The sequence below is a fragment of the Pocillopora damicornis genome, chromosome 7 (assembly GCF_964200805.1).
Source record: "Pocillopora damicornis chromosome 7, jaPocDami1.2, whole genome shotgun sequence".
NCBI classification, from domain to species: domain Eukaryota; kingdom Metazoa; phylum Cnidaria; class Anthozoa; order Scleractinia; family Pocilloporidae; genus Pocillopora; species Pocillopora damicornis.
This window is the reverse complement of record NC_142676.1, coordinates 7,012,189-7,027,801: the sequence shown is the minus strand read 5'-3', so window position 1 is coordinate 7,027,801 and position 15,613 is coordinate 7,012,189. Positions and strand designations below refer to the sequence as shown.

Genomic DNA, 15,613 nt, shown 5'->3' with positions numbered 1-15,613 from the left:
TCTATTTGAAACTTCATATTTCAATCAAATATTTTTATTCATAGATAAATTACTCTTCTGTTTACAAAACTTGGTAAATATTTTTTTAACAGCATTTCCTTCTCAGGTGACAGTTTTCCTTTCCATGTATAACAAAAATCATAAAACCTTGCTAAAGCATTTAAATATCAAATAAATATTATGCATAATTCTGTCATGAAAGGTAAAAACTGCATAAATGTTCTCTGGTCTTTTTACATTTCCAAAGGTTAGCTTTTGCAAAATCTTTTGTAATACTATACAGCTTGATCAAATTAACTACCTTTCAAACATGGTTATTTACTTATCAAAAAAACTTCACCCAATGGTTAAAGATTAGGAAACCACTGGAAAAATTCACCAACACAGACCAAAATAGACCCTTCATCCAACAAAGTCCTTGGTACAAATTCCAAATTTTGAGACTTGCAAAGACCTCCAAAACTCCCTTTGCTTTCAGAACCACTGTAATATTGAAACCCTGGGATGGAAATAACTTGCCACTAGAGAGCTGGACTACTTGAAAACAGTAAAAGGTTTTCTGAGGCCATGAAAATATAAGAAGTTGACTAAAGGCCATATACTCTTACTTATACTCTACACAAGACTTCAACTTATTCAAGAATAAAGTGAAGAGATTTTACCTTGCAGTTCATGATCATGGCAAATAATTTAAAAAGGTCCAACTATTATTTGTACCACAAAAAATATCGAATACCCCAGTGTGATGGGTAAAATCAAGTTATATAAAGTGTGGTGCAGATAATAGATACTTCTATATACACAACAATTTCACTGCACTTAAAAACACCACCAATAAATTATGAATCCGTATTAGATTTAACCCTTAAACTCCCAAGATCTGATTATTAATTCTCCCCTCTAGCTGCTACAGAGTTCCTTGTGAATAAGTTACAAGAATTTGGTGTTAGATTTAGGTAACACCTTCTACCTGATAAGTTTGAGTATTCTCATTACCTGTTTACAGGAAAACATGGATATTATAGCAAGAAATGAAATTTATATCACTTCTGGGAGTTGAAGGTTAATAGAAGGTATTACAGAGGAACCTACTCGTTGTGCCACAGCAGTGTTATCATTTTTCCCAGCAAAACATTTTATTTCAACCTCTTTACATGGCCGCCACTCTGCATATGTGCCAAAACTAGCTAAAGCAGAAATAAAACAATATTCAAGCCTTTAAGAACATCAGATTGAGCTGTCATGCCACAACCCTTCCCCCAATGCTAGAGGCCTCATACTTTCTAGAAGGCAAAGAATTGCTTGTGTCAAAGCATTAATGATGAAGACATGCTTGCAGGTAAAGCCTCTACATAAAGGCCAACTCCCTACAATGGCTACTGCCTTCTGTCCAAAGATGTTCATTATGGAAAGGTTTGACTGTACTTTATCTGATCACAATTAAATAATAAATATCAATCTGCTTTGCTACTGATATAGAGAAAGAATGTCAACAAGACAGAGATTTAATGCAACTACTGTAACAGAGTCTACAACAAATCTTCAAGGATTTCTTCTTCCTCATGCCCATTGGTACCATTTTGTATCTGTTCTGGCTCGTCTGATAACTTTCTCCACACAACCTAAAATCCATGAATTTCAGAAAAATGTAAATGAGAAATATGAAGCTAAAAAAGATGTGGTGCATTTAACATGAATCCTTTCTACCCTAAAATCAGTATGCATATTCTCCATACTGTTCTCTATACATTTCCTAAGATATTGGCAAGGAGAATTTATTTAACAATCAAGAGCTTCTTTAGTTGGAGATCACTTCCTTTATTCTTCTGATCTTAATGTGTGATTCAAGAGTGATGTTGTGAGGAGAAATTAGAAGTTTATCACTCGTAGGGGGTCAAAGGGTTAAACCTCAACTTCATGTGCACACCACACCCAGTTTACCTGGCTGGGAACCAACATGCACAAGGAGGGACACAATATACACTTACATTACACATTTCTTTGAGAACTTCCACCTCATTGTCACCCAGTCTGTCTGCTGGTTCATCAGAATCACCTGGGTTATCAGGATGCTCTAACTTCTCATGTATTTCTAAAACTTTCATTGCCTGAGCAACTGCTTCTGGTGTCATGTGTTGAGGTGAAGGAAAGGGAAGGTCACCCTGCAAAAAGTTTAATACATAAAAATTGTAATTCTTTAAACTCTAGATAAATTACTGTAATGATTAAATTCAGCACCCTCCTTCCAATAAGTGTCCCCTCTTCAAGAAGAACCCCCTCGAAACAGGTTTTTGCTGATGAGCACCCCTATTATAATAAAAGGCCCTATTGAGTAAGCAATCTCGTTCTAATAAGCACCCCTATTCTGTTTCAGTGATGGAACTGCTAGAGCACATGTAAATTGAGTTCAACCATGGTTCATCTTCCTTTAATTTCTCACTTTAAGCCTCATTACAAAAACAGTGGTCTACATCTCAGTCTCTCAACTATTATGTCCACATGAGTGCACAATTCCTTCTTATGAATGAACTATCTCAAAATTTCATGGCCATTGCACAGCTGATCATTCTAGCAAGGAAGGATCCAGGGACAACAAGTCCATTTCCAAGTCTTCTTAATCCTTTTCAACGAAACATCTAAGCTTTGTTTCACACATTCTGAAATAGGCACCCTGTCCCCTAAAAAGGGCCCTAGCTTGCATAGGCCCTCTCCCTTGAGGTACCAAAAGTAACTAAGTGCCTCAGGCCTTAAATTGAATCATTAATTGAAAGTACATCTTTCAAACATGCGAATTACCATTAAAATTAACCCCTTACACCCATCATCAGTATGCATATTTTCCATATTGTTCTCTATACCTTTCTTGAGGTGCTGACAAGGAGAATTTGTTTGTTGACATTGATATATGATTCAGGGGTGATGATGTAAGGAGAAGTTAGGTGTTAGTCACTCTTAGGGGCCAAAGGGTAGAGAGAATTGGAGTGAAATCAAGAACACATCTAGTCAACTTTGATTCAACAATTGTTATTATAAACTTCAAGTTGAGATCAGATCTATCATCAAATGATCAAGATCAGTTACATATAACTTTAATGTTATTTTGCAAATGATAAAAAAGTATTGATAAGAGTTTGTGTATCTTTTCAAGGATATTCAAAGTACCTGTCTGGGAAGTGGTTTCATGCCATTTCTCAAAATTCCTGGCTGATTTCCATCTATATTGCAAACATAAATAAATTCAAAACACACATATAAATTATTTACATTGCAAAGTGTATGATTTAGTCACAAAATAGAAAGCACTACTCCAAAAAGCAGATGTAAAAATACACCTGGGCCCAGTTGTTCCAAAGGCCAATAAGTGCTAATCCAGGGTTAAATTTTTAATCCAGTTTTCTATATTTCTCTGTTTAAAAGCTGTTTTAGGATAATTTTCCCAATTTTCTATGGAACATTCAGTCATCAACTTGTAAACAAAAAGAATCAAATTACATTTTCTCTTAACCCTTTAACTCCCAGATCAAATTTGTAATTCTCCTTACTGTCAACCATAAAATTCCTTATAATGTTAGTTCAGAGAATTTAGTATTGGATCAACTAATTATCCCCAAATTGATATTTCTCTTTATTTTCATCACCTATCTGGTTGATATTGTATTGATATTGTAAGAAGAAATTATGTCTTGGTCACTCATGGGAGTTAAAGGGTTAAAGCCCTCAGATCTGAAATCAAATTCACATAAACCCTGGGTTATCTTAACCCAGCTTTGAACAACCCAGCCCTGAATGGTAACTCTGCTGAACACCCACATGCATCTGAACTGCAGTCCTTGTGTTGCAAAAGTAAGCAAAATATGCAAACAAGTGTACTGGAATAAAGGTAAAGGCAAAGTCTGTACTCAAGCCTCTTGGCTTGCCAAGTTGAGGCTTCTCCCAGTTTCCAAGTGGCATGAAGTGACTAGGAATATATCTACCCCCTCCTGAATGGGATGCTCAGCCCTTGCAAGGTGACCTTCCCCTCCTGGGTGGAGAGAGACTCTGAGGGAGGAAAGTGTCTTGCCTAAGAACACAACACATTAACCTGACCAGATCTTGAACTCAGACCTCTTCGGTGTACTGACCATTAGGACACTGCAGCTCCCACAAGAATACTTGATGAGTTAACCCTTTACACCCTTAAATCAGTATACATATTCTCCATACAGTTCTTTATACATTTCCTATGGTGCTGACAAGGAGAATTTGTTTACCAATCAAAAACTTCTTTCGTTGGTAATCATTTCCTTTATTCTCATGACCTTCATGTGAGATCCAGGGGTGATATTGTAAGGAGAAATTTGATGCTGGTCACTCTTAGGGTTTAAGGGGTTAATTGATTTAAGCTGGAAGTTGTTATAACAAAGTAAGTTATTTGAAACTCAAACATATCCTTTTGAATCAATTCTTAGGTCATTTGCTGCAAGTTACAAATTAAACTATTTATCCTGAATTAGCTTAGACCTATATCAAAGCTCTAAGATCAAAATAAGCTGAGTTTTTGAAATTTGACTGAAACTTACTTTTAATTCCATTACTCCTGGGAATTCTTGGTGGGGTGTCACTTGGAACACTATCGGTATCCTACAAAAATATAATTAACAATTATCCACTATAGTGGAGGTGAATAGTGGTGGTTATTTACCAAGCCATGAAGCTGTGATGTAAATATCCACCACTTTCACTCATATTGATATGAAAAACTAATTAGTTAATTTATTCTAATATACTGAAAAATATTTCGAAATTAAACTGTTGGCATGCTATTTTGTCTCATCAACTGCTCAGAGGTGAATAGTATTTTCTATTTACTTTCAAACTAGCCAATAGGCATGTGCAAAAAGCACTATTTACTTGTGTGGTATAATTTACTCAGTAAAAGGTGGTTTAATTAAGGACCAGTGAGTCATATTTGATAATCCATTGATGATAAAAAGTGATCAGACCTTACACATCTACACCCATTTTTTTAACAAAGACAACAAGTAAATCATAAAAGGTATCATTCATATAAAACACTGAAGAGTACTAAGGGTGCCAAGTCCCAATCCTAATTTATTGTATATTTTAATTGATCATGACCTGAAGGATATTTGAGTTGAAATTGAAGTATTTTCAGTGCCTCTTAAAAAAACATAATGTCCGCATGTTTCTGGTATTGGTGCTGGAGAGAGTTTGTGAGATATGACACATCTTAAGAATTTTTTTCTGCAACTATATAATCTACTATTTTCCATTCATGAATTCACTGTGGTTTTTAAACCCTGCAAGCAGAATCAAGATGGTGTCAGACTCACAAATTGGAGAGACCTGTCAAAGAAACTATTGACTCAATATATTGGCAAGAATAGTCTCTACTTTAGGAGGACCAATCTCTGCTCCTTTTAAAATCAATGTTTCATGTCACAGTGGTGATTAATAGAGACTTTGCCCTCTATCACAGCCAGACGGGTTGACTAGAACATGATTCCTTCCTGCCCCTCCCATACCAATATATATCTGAACACGTATCACATATTAATTAAGTGCATTGTAAACCACAAAAAACTGCTCTGTTTAGGATAAAAAAGATAATGATAAGTAAGATAATATAAATCTTCTTATGAAACTTCTCCAAATATTTGATAGGATAGCCTTTTTTTAAATCCCGGGCGTAGATGGATAATCCGTAGAGTTACAATCGCTTTTAAACATAAAAATCGGAAGAAAATTTACTTGATAAACTTACTGTGTCTACGTCTCCGGGAAAGGTAAAAGAAACTCTCTTCTTTGCGACATCGGCCTTATGTGAGGCGGACGATATCTCCTTAGATCAAATTCAAGAGATGACATTTAGTCTGGCTACGAAGTACAATATTTTACGACGCCGAGATTACTCGACACGATCCTGAATACCAAACACCCATTGGTGTAATGCGGAGTAAATGGCGCGGAACGCTGCCCAATCCCAAAAACAAAAAAGACATGCGTTTATATCAAAGAAGTCGTTTTGTAAAGATAATTAACTCATAATAGGGCGATTGCACATTGAAGTAGGAGACGATCGATCTTTCATCGCCGTGAGTTCACTTGCCCAGATACTCGATACATGTCAACAAAGTAACACTTGGACTGGATGTTTGTATGTAAATTACGCATTCGAGTGTGTAGATTGTTTTAAGACCCTTGCAAATTCCAGTATCGTTTGATAAGATTAGAATTTTAGCACCAAGTTATAACAATGTTTTCCAAGAATCGGAAAAAAAATCGTCAAGTCTCCAGCTTAGAAATCAAGAAAATTGTAAATTTCGCCTCTCAACTTCCTTATCGTTACACTTACCCTTTCTGAAGGCGATCGCTCATGATTTGTTCCTTCCTGAATATCCGTTAACTTCGCTTCAAGTCTCTCAGAAAAAGAATTTCTACGATCATCGACGACATTTCCTAAAAACGAAAAAAGTGTGCATGTGTGACAATGGTATGAAGAGTTTCTAAACGAAATCCACTTTGAGCAAAACTAAATCGGAAACCATTGAAGTTTTATCTCCAATTCCTACTTTGAAAGAAATAGATTATCACCGACCGCGTATTATTCCTTCTACCGACGATAGTTGCAACAGGATTGAAAGAAACGTGCTTCAGACTAGACATATCCGAAAGAGTACAGATGCAAAATCAATTCAGATACCTGTATTGTTTTGTTTGGTTGGAGACAAACTCGGGTTACTCGCAACACGCTGTGAGCAGTTAGTGCAGAAAGTTCGGTTTTCTAAAGCGACGGATTCCCGCTTTCGATCAAGGTAGAGACAAAGTTCTTTTAACTCTGCATTGTCTTGTGAAAGATCACTTTGTTTATCCTCTAAAACTTTCAATTTCTCTTGATAATTTGCTACTTCATTTCGCATAACTGATGCCGTATAACGTCCAAATCGTTGCCACTCGCGAGCAAGTTTTCGGCACTTCTGCCTATCATCGTCCAAATAGCAAGTCAGATCCCGCAATTCTTGAAGATCTGCTTGAAGTTTCTGATTTACGTCTTTTAGCAAACGTATTTCTTCTAAATGAACTTGCATTCTCTTGTTAAACTCTCTCATTAAACTTCCCTGATCTGTCATAACCTGGAGTTTCTCGGCCTCGCATTGTTTTACTTTTTCGACCATCTTGTGGTAGTCTTCTCTCGAAACGAAGTAATCTCTCCCTTGCCTGTCCGCCGCACTCATGGCGGAATTGTTTTGGATCCTCCTGATATCCTCCTTTAGAGTAAAAAATGCAAACCACAGCAAAGTAATGTGTATTTCATCCAGGAAAGACCTCACGTCTGAAGTTTACAGCGTAAATTACACGGCTTTAACCACATTCGAACACAAGAGGTAGATGAGTGAAGTCATCTGTCACTGACCAATCAGATCACAGAGTTAAAAAAAACCACCGTGACCGCAAAACGGCTTAGAACCAATTATTCGCAATTATTTGCACCATTGCGTTTTGAGAGCAAACAAAACCTCATGAATTGAAAATATTTTCTTTTGATTTTCACAGAGAATCGAAATCAAGATAACGAGAGCGTTTTTTCGGGGGAAAAACGTTTCTTTAATCACTCTGGTGGATTCTGACCTTCGATCCCACCGGCACATAGAATAAGTGAAATCTACAATGTAATTAAATGGCCTAAAAATGTAACGGACAGGATGAATTGTTGCAAAATAACAAACTTTTTGACTCATTATGCACTCTTAAACCTTAGCACTTTTTGGGGACACTCCTTGACGCTTACACAACATTATCTGCTGTTCACAAACACCGCGGGAGTTCAAGAAAACAAAGCGTGAAGTCGTGTATCGTTGGTCAAATGTTTATGTCTACGGGTATTTTCGAACGATTTGCTGCAAGCGTTTTCTGATCAAGATTATTTTTCCGTGCTATCTCAGAGCTCCTAGTTCATGCAATCTGCAAGAGACTAATCATGCTGCGAGAAAGGCATTTTCATATTTGGAAGAGATTGATAAGCGTTTCGAAACATATCTCCGGAGAGCAAGGAGCGATTTCTACATCGGATACACGTCTTTCGAGATCATATTCAGGAACCACTGCTCCATCGAGTAAAACAAGTTATGAACACGTACAAACTTACCAAGGAAATTGTGCTTATCAAGGTGACACGGGAAGGCTGAAATCGTCCAAAAGAGGATCATCCCAGCCATCTAATGTTTATCAACAACACCCAAAGCGTTTATTGTTTACATCAGCGTCTAACCTTGCAGTCACTCATACTGCCCCAACCAATAAAAAAACGGTAGATTTACAAAGTAAAACAAAGAGGAAGCCTTCATCGCAAAACCCAAACATTGCTCCACGTGCTACCACAAATCAAAAGGTACGGCACTTGTTTGACTGGGATCGCCTTTGCACTGTTACGTAATACCAAGATACACGTGTGTTTGATTCACTGTTAGCCATTAGATCTATAAATTGTAGTTTTGACTTCTACGCAGGCTGTCAAAACTCCTGCCATGGTCACCAGAAAAATTCTTCCTCATAACAGTGACATTTATTGTTATTTTAAGGCCTATGTCAACCATTTACTAAATATCATTTAATTATTCTGTGTAAAATAATAGTTATAATTAATGATAATGATAGGACTGAGAAGAGTCCAGTTTTTGTCTGGAATCATGCAAGTGACGAACAAAATCACATGAACGTGAAGCAGAAGCCTAAATTGTTACTTACAAGTTTGATTACAGATATAATTGAAGGCTATATTGGTAGTGCTGCCACCAATTAATCAAAACCATGACAAAATTTCAGAAACAAAGTAGCCATCATAGCAAAAGATCACTCGCATATTCAAAGTAGCTATTAATTATTGGTTATACTTTTTCCTAAAGAACAACATTTAACTTGGTGAAATGTGGGACAACGGCACATACACATGACACATACCCTGTCTTATTACAATAGTGAGGTGTACACTGTCCTATTAGTGCTATAATCAAAACTATAGCAAAATTCTTGAACCTGCTTGGTTATCATCAACCCAATGTAAGTGCTAATAGGATAGTGTGTGTGTTATGCTTGTGATTGGACAGTGTAGGCATCATGACTATGTAATTAAACATTACACATCATATGTACAGGTTGTTGTGGCATATTTCATACGATGGCTAGTTTGTTTCTAAAATTTTTCACAGGTTTGATTAATTTGCTACAGGACTCCATGTTGTACAATTCTCCCTGTAGTCACACTTATCATGAAAAAAATTGGACCCCACCTTAGAAGTTGTTTAATTTTGTCAAGCACATGTATTATGAAAGACCAAATTGGACTTCAATCAGTCCTATTATCATTACAAATAACAACCAATCATGTTCAATCATTTTGTTATAGTTTTGGGTGTAATCATATTTATAATGATGATGATGATGATGATGACTATGTTCGTAATAATCATCGTTATCATAGTGACTATAGTTCAAGTGATGTTAATGATAGCAACATGAAAATATTTGAGTACATTTTATGTAAAAATATCCATACCACTGTTTTTGGTTTCAGCACCCAGATATAACTCTCTAAACTTTCTAGCTTGGATTAATGCTTTTTAACCCTTTTGGAATTTCAAATGAACCTCTTTGGGCCAGGGTATGGCCACATACTAGAGTTAGGCAATGGATGATAACTACGTTTTACCTTTGATACAAATTATTTTCCATCAGCTGAGTGGAAGATCAAAGGAAAAGGCTGTCCCCTCTTCCAGAGTAGGACGTTTAATGAACTACAGTGGTAGGTACATCTTTGACTTATAGAACTTGTCACCCTCATTTTAGATAGTACACAATAAAATAAATAAAGATTTGTACAAAACTGATCAATTTAAAATTTATAAGAGAGTTGAACCTTTAATTTGGGATACTGCCTTAAGAGGCATAGGTCATACCTCTGCCCATTTGGCAAGGAGTGCTATCTTTGATCCAGGCTTAAAGTTGTGCATATAACTTACATGTATTTATTGATTATGTTCTTTGAAGGGAAACCCCTATTTAGGGGACACTTTTCTTGGTCCCAAGGATGTCCCTCTATATGGGCATTCCTCCCAATCAATTACAAAAAGAGGTTCCTCTGTCTCTATAAGTGTAAATTGCAATCATGTCATCAGCATTGTCTCTCAGACAACTGGTTTCTTTAATAGGGCTATACTTTGACAGTCAGAATTGATGCAGTGCAAGTCATACTTCTCTGATTTGTGTTATTTAATTTCTATGATATGCAAATTGCATTGGTTACTCTCTTCATGGATCTCTCTATGATTTATAGGTCTTGTTGCTGGATTAGGTCTTGGTACTCTCGCAGAGGTAGCGAAAAGACAGCTTGGTCTTGGCAAAACAGGTACTTAAGAATCTTGTGAACCCTTATACTCTCAAATGTGACCACAAAGGAATTTCTCCTCACAATATCATGACAACATCAAGCAGGAAAGTGATGAGAATATAGAAAAATGTTCATTAGGAGATTTTTAGTTGATCCAATACCAAATTCTCCAATCAAACAGCACAAGAATTGTGTGGCAGACAATAAGGAGAATTACTAATTAATGAGGTCTCGCGTGTGAAAGGGTTAACTTGATTTTTTAGAGTTTTGCTTTATCATGCACTGAATGACCTTGTCTGGGAAATTTAATATTAATATAACTTATTTAATGTAGTCGATCATATTTATATTTGGGGATGATATCAAGGAACAAAATTATCCTAGCTCGCAGTTGAACTGCAAGTAGAGAAATGCACAAAAAATTATCAACAATCTTTAAAATTAGATTGACCATTGCAGGTGCTCATTTCTTTTTATTCTTTTTACTCCACTTATGAATTACATCACAGGATCTAGTAAAACAGACCTTACTGGAAGCGCTTTTCTGTCAGAAGCAAATGCAGAAAGGATTGTGACTACACTGTGTAAAATGAGGGGAGCCGCTTTAAAGTTAGGTCAGATGCTGAGCATTCAAGGTAAATCAGTCACTCAGTAACTATTAAAACAGTTACATTCATCAGCAATTAATTCCTTGTGTGGAAAAATGTTTATCAGCAGTTGAATTTCAAAGATTGTAAGCAAGGGTTATTACAACTTCTTTACAGAGAATGAGAAAAAAAGACTCTTCAAATAAAACATTGTGATTGTAAACCAAGTTGAAAATGACTTTTCTCCTTTTCAGACAACTCATTTATTTCACCTGAGCTACAGAGAGTATTTGACAGGGTGCGTGACAGTGCAGACTTCATGCCACGTTGGCAACTGGAGGTAAGCTAAAAGTTAAATGCAGAATATATTGCTATAAATGATGTCCTACATGTATATTGTAGCATTTAAGGGCTCAGTGAATGCACATGATTGTACATTTAGCTAACTGGAGTACAACCAAGTGTTGCACTGTTTCTATATTGTGTTTTAGCAGAAGACAATTTTTTTCTTCCCACAGAAAGTGCTTGTGAAGGAGCTGGGGGCCAATTGGCGTGACAAACTCTCAGAGTTTGATATGACACCATTTGCTGCAGCATCCATTGGGCAGGTCCACAGAGGAGTGTTAAATGATGGGAGATCTGTGGCCATTAAGATTCAGGTATTCAAGTCAGTTAATTTTTCATCCTGAATCACTGGATGGTTGAACCTTGTAAATCTCTTTGCCTTCAGATTCCCATATGCATGCTAATAGCATCAAAATAAAAATATTTAGGATTGATAACTGGCTCCTGGTTTGAAGGGGAAGGAAGGTTGTATTCTAGAGAGTAGTGAAAATTAGGCCTGGAGTATGTAATGATCATGAAAAAGTACCCTGTGTGTTGAATTCAGCAGAACTAAGAGAAGGGAGAACTATTTGCACCTAAATCCAGCACAGAAGATTTCTATCTGCTCTAGAGAAATGGAGAGAATTTGACTGTCATTAAGCTGCCAGGACATGTTATTTTCAATGTTTAATTTTGATTGTGATTTATTACTTACCAGTATCCTGGTGTTGGTGAGAGCATTGACAGTGATATTAACAATTTGATGACTGTATTGAAAGTTGGTAATCTTTTACCTGAAGGTGAGTCACATCATTCAGTGACAAAGTCTATGATTCATATTACTGAGAGATGTAGTATTTGGAGGATCACTTTCAACAAAACCCTTTAAACTCAATTCTTGTGAATTGATTCCTTTTCCATTCAGTCCACACCTGGCAAGGTTCTGAGCTTTTGTTAACTCAAGTAACTTTAGTTAACTCAATTATGCACGCTTAATTTTCTATTTAGTTTTGGAATTAATTCTTTTGTAATGAATTCCTCAACCTACTCAATTTTTTGGGCTTTTTTGTGATACTCCAGGCTTGTATGCAGAGAACGCCATTGATGTGGCTCGGCGAGAAATGGCTTGGGAGGTAGATTACCTCAGAGAAGCCAAGAATTCACAGCAGTTTAGGTAGGTCTTAGGGTCACTTATGTTTATAATAATTTTTATTTTTTTCTTGACAAAATAAGTTGCCAAATTAACACCACAGCCTCTTAAAACACTCTTAATGTGCATGTAATCAGGGTTGGTGATTCCCATTTTGTGTTATCAAGTAATTATTATTTCTCCAAAGTTTGAGAGAAATCTTAATTGTGAGTTCAGAACTAACTCAATTTCTGATCATTTAAGGTGGAAGCTGCTTTTACATTGTTTTTCAGACAGGCCCCTTCACTCTCACAGTGTAAATTTACACAGAGAGACCTGTCCAAATAGGTCATCTGCAATGGCGTGTATCTCACACGGAAGGAAGACCAATGCTGTATTTTCTTCAGAAAATTGACGGGAATAAAGAAAAATACGAATTAGGGGATTAGATGTATAAATTGATCCAATACCAAATTCTCCACACTAACATCATAAGAACTGTGTGGCAGACAGAAAGGAGAATTACTACTGAGATTTTGGGAGTGAGAAAAATTAATAGCCACAGCTTGAACGTCGACCCTTTACATACTGCCTAAGATTTTTACTTATTATGTGATCTTTCCTCTAAGGGAATTACTGAAGGATATGCCAGAATTCTATGTACCAGAGGTTATTGAAGATCTCACATCCAAACAAGTGCTTACTACAGAGCTGATAGACGGAACATCACTGGACAAAATTGAAAATGTTGACCAAGATACCATTAATAAGGTACTGCTAGTATGTGAACAAATTTAGCTGTCATGTTCCTTCAGGCAAGCTTGAAACTTTGGCTTCAAAGGTTGCCATACTTTTTTAAGGTAGAAACTTCAAATTATCAGACCCATAATGGTGTTTAATGGCTGTGTCTTGACCAGAAAAGAAACAGGGATGAATTTCCTAGTATATTTAATTTGAGACATATTGGGTAATTTTGAGATGAGCATGAAAATTGTTCCAATTATGATCTAAATCATCCACCTCATTTTGCTTTGTATTTGTTTACAGGTGTGCCTGGACATCCTACGACTTTGTCTGAAAGAGCTGTTTGAGTTCAGATTTATGCAGACAGATCCTAACTGGTCAAATTTTTTCTACAATCCGACCACTGGACAGGTTTGCTGAGCATAAAATAAATATCCAACAGATAGTACAGGAAATATGAAAACCCTAGGCTACTTTAATGTTATTGGAGATGAGAGCTTTTTCAATTGTGGTGTAACTAGGCTTTTTTCTGCCACGTCCTTATACAAGGTGATAATTTGCAGCAGTATTGCATTTAAAATGAAACAAAACACAATATGACAATCCAACCTATGCAAAGTTATTCCTAAACAATCTGTACCTTTCTATTGCATTTTATGAGCTATGACATCTTTCCATTATGAGTTTACAACTCTAACCAAATAAATTTGCTATTATTTTTTCAGCTAATTGAATGCCAAATCAGTTGAATTTGCTACAACTTGACAAAGGGCGATGTTTTGATAAACGTTCATTTTCGTCTTTTCAGATCTGTCTCCTTGATTTTGGTGCCTCTCGGACGTATGGCAAGACATTTGTAGATAAGTATATTAAGGTAAGGGTGTATTTCTTTTTTTCCTTTATGTGCTAAAAAAGGGCATACCTTGCCCCTGTGTTCCTCCACTGTTAGACACTGGAGGGGTAGGGTGGGTTGCAGCAATTATAACGACCTCCCCTCCCCCTCCTCTTCCTTCATCAAAATCAGACATTTTAAATTTTTTTGGGTAAGTAGCTCAGAATCTCAGCAATAAATAGAAGATAAAGAAAATGAACCAAATAACAACATTAATCTGTGTTTCAGCACAGTACCATTTGAAGTATTGTATTTGCTCTGTCATCGCAGATTATTTAGGCAGTGATATCTCTCCTCAAGGATGTGGAGGTGCCCATCGTGGCTTACTTACGGGCATATACCCTCACTGACTCGTTCAGAAATCATTGATTCAGATTACTTTCCTGTACGTTTTCATTCCCAGAATTTCTCTCCTCTGCACTGTATCAAACGAGGTAACTTCCTCCATCCTCCAATGATCTGCAAACCACGTTTCATACCATTTCTAAACACGTCTCTGTAAACTGTACGTGTCTACCTTTTCTCTCCTAGATAATCCGAGGTGCAGCCATTGGAGACCGAGACATGGTGATTGAAAACTCTATTGGTCTTGGATTTCTTACTGGATACGAGTCGAAGGTGATTATTCAAAATGTTTTTCTTGATGTCGAGTCCAGGGTCATTTCGGCTCCCTGTCAATGGTATGGTGGACAAGTCGTTTGAATGCGTACCAGATGGGATCTGTTTTTAATCCATTTGACGGATTTCTTGTTCTCCCTATGGTACAGGTGATGATCAACGCACACGCAGACGCAGTAATGATCCTTGGAGAGCCATTCTCCAAGAACGAGCCGTTCGACTTTCAGGCCCAGGACACAACCAGTCGCATCAAGGAACTCATACCGGTCATGCTGCGTCATCGCCTGTCCCCACCCCCCGAGGAAACATACTCCCTCCATCGGAAGATGTCGGGTTCGTTTTTACTGTGTGCCAAACTTGCTGCCTCAATCAACTGCAAACCGCTTTTTGACGAAGTATGGGAAAAGTATAAGTTTGATTAAATGGGACTCTACTTACTCATGCGTATCATGGTTGTTAGTTAAGTCACCACATTAAGCAAAATTTGAGCCACGGTGCTCCTGTTGAAACTCAATAGTCCAGGTTCAATATCTTTGTGCGAGAGCCAAGAGGCCTGGGTTGAGCATATGAAGAAGAGTCATCCTCGTGTTTTCTGAGGAAGAGTGACTGAAAAGCGGCGAAATTTTTTTTTGGTAGTTCGGTTTGTTTCTCTTCTTGTCTTTCCCTTTTCTTCAAACTTTCAGCTAAACATGTATTTAAGAAGATTTTCTCTGGGAAAAAGGCATTTTTGAAAAGGGATAGAAAAGTGATAAATGTCGTTTTATATTCATTTTTTTCCTGGAAGTTCACTTCGTCTGCTAGATCCAGTCTCTCTGACTCGCGGGCAACCGTTTTGAAAGTGGACCATTTGAAGACTTAATAAAAAATAAAACGGAAAATTATTTTGTTGATGATGAAAATACTGTTTTTGATTAAAGGTATACTTTCCGACCTGA

The 15,613-nt window shown here is 36.8% G+C and overlaps 2 protein-coding genes across 2 annotated transcripts; one reads left to right on the top strand and one right to left on the bottom strand.

The window, feature by feature from the left end:
• Positions 1–18: 18 nt before the first annotated feature.
• LOC113677690 (coiled-coil domain-containing protein 85C-A) lies at positions 19–7,408 on the bottom strand. Its single transcript, XM_027194525.2, has 7 exons — positions 6,704–7,408; positions 6,356–6,459; positions 5,765–5,842; positions 4,560–4,620; positions 3,163–3,215; positions 1,989–2,162; positions 19–1,622 (listed from the first exon to the last, which is right to left on the bottom strand). The coding sequence occupies exons 1-7, from the start codon at positions 7,233–7,235 to the stop codon at positions 1,530–1,532; spliced, it is 1,095 nt and encodes a 364-aa protein (XP_027050326.2). The 5' UTR covers positions 7,236–7,408; the 3' UTR covers positions 19–1,529.
• A 146-nt stretch (positions 7,409–7,554) lies between these two features.
• LOC113677689 (atypical kinase COQ8B, mitochondrial) lies at positions 7,555–15,613 on the top strand. The gene is made up of 13 exons (XM_027194524.2): positions 7,555–8,389; positions 9,733–9,799; positions 10,331–10,402; positions 10,894–11,019; positions 11,226–11,311; positions 11,490–11,630; positions 12,014–12,095; positions 12,376–12,469; positions 13,054–13,195; positions 13,472–13,579; positions 13,977–14,042; positions 14,592–14,678; positions 14,828–15,613. Exons 1-13 carry the CDS (start codon positions 7,979–7,981, stop codon positions 15,098–15,100), a joined length of 1,755 nt encoding a protein of 584 aa, XP_027050325.2. The 5' UTR covers positions 7,555–7,978; the 3' UTR covers positions 15,101–15,613.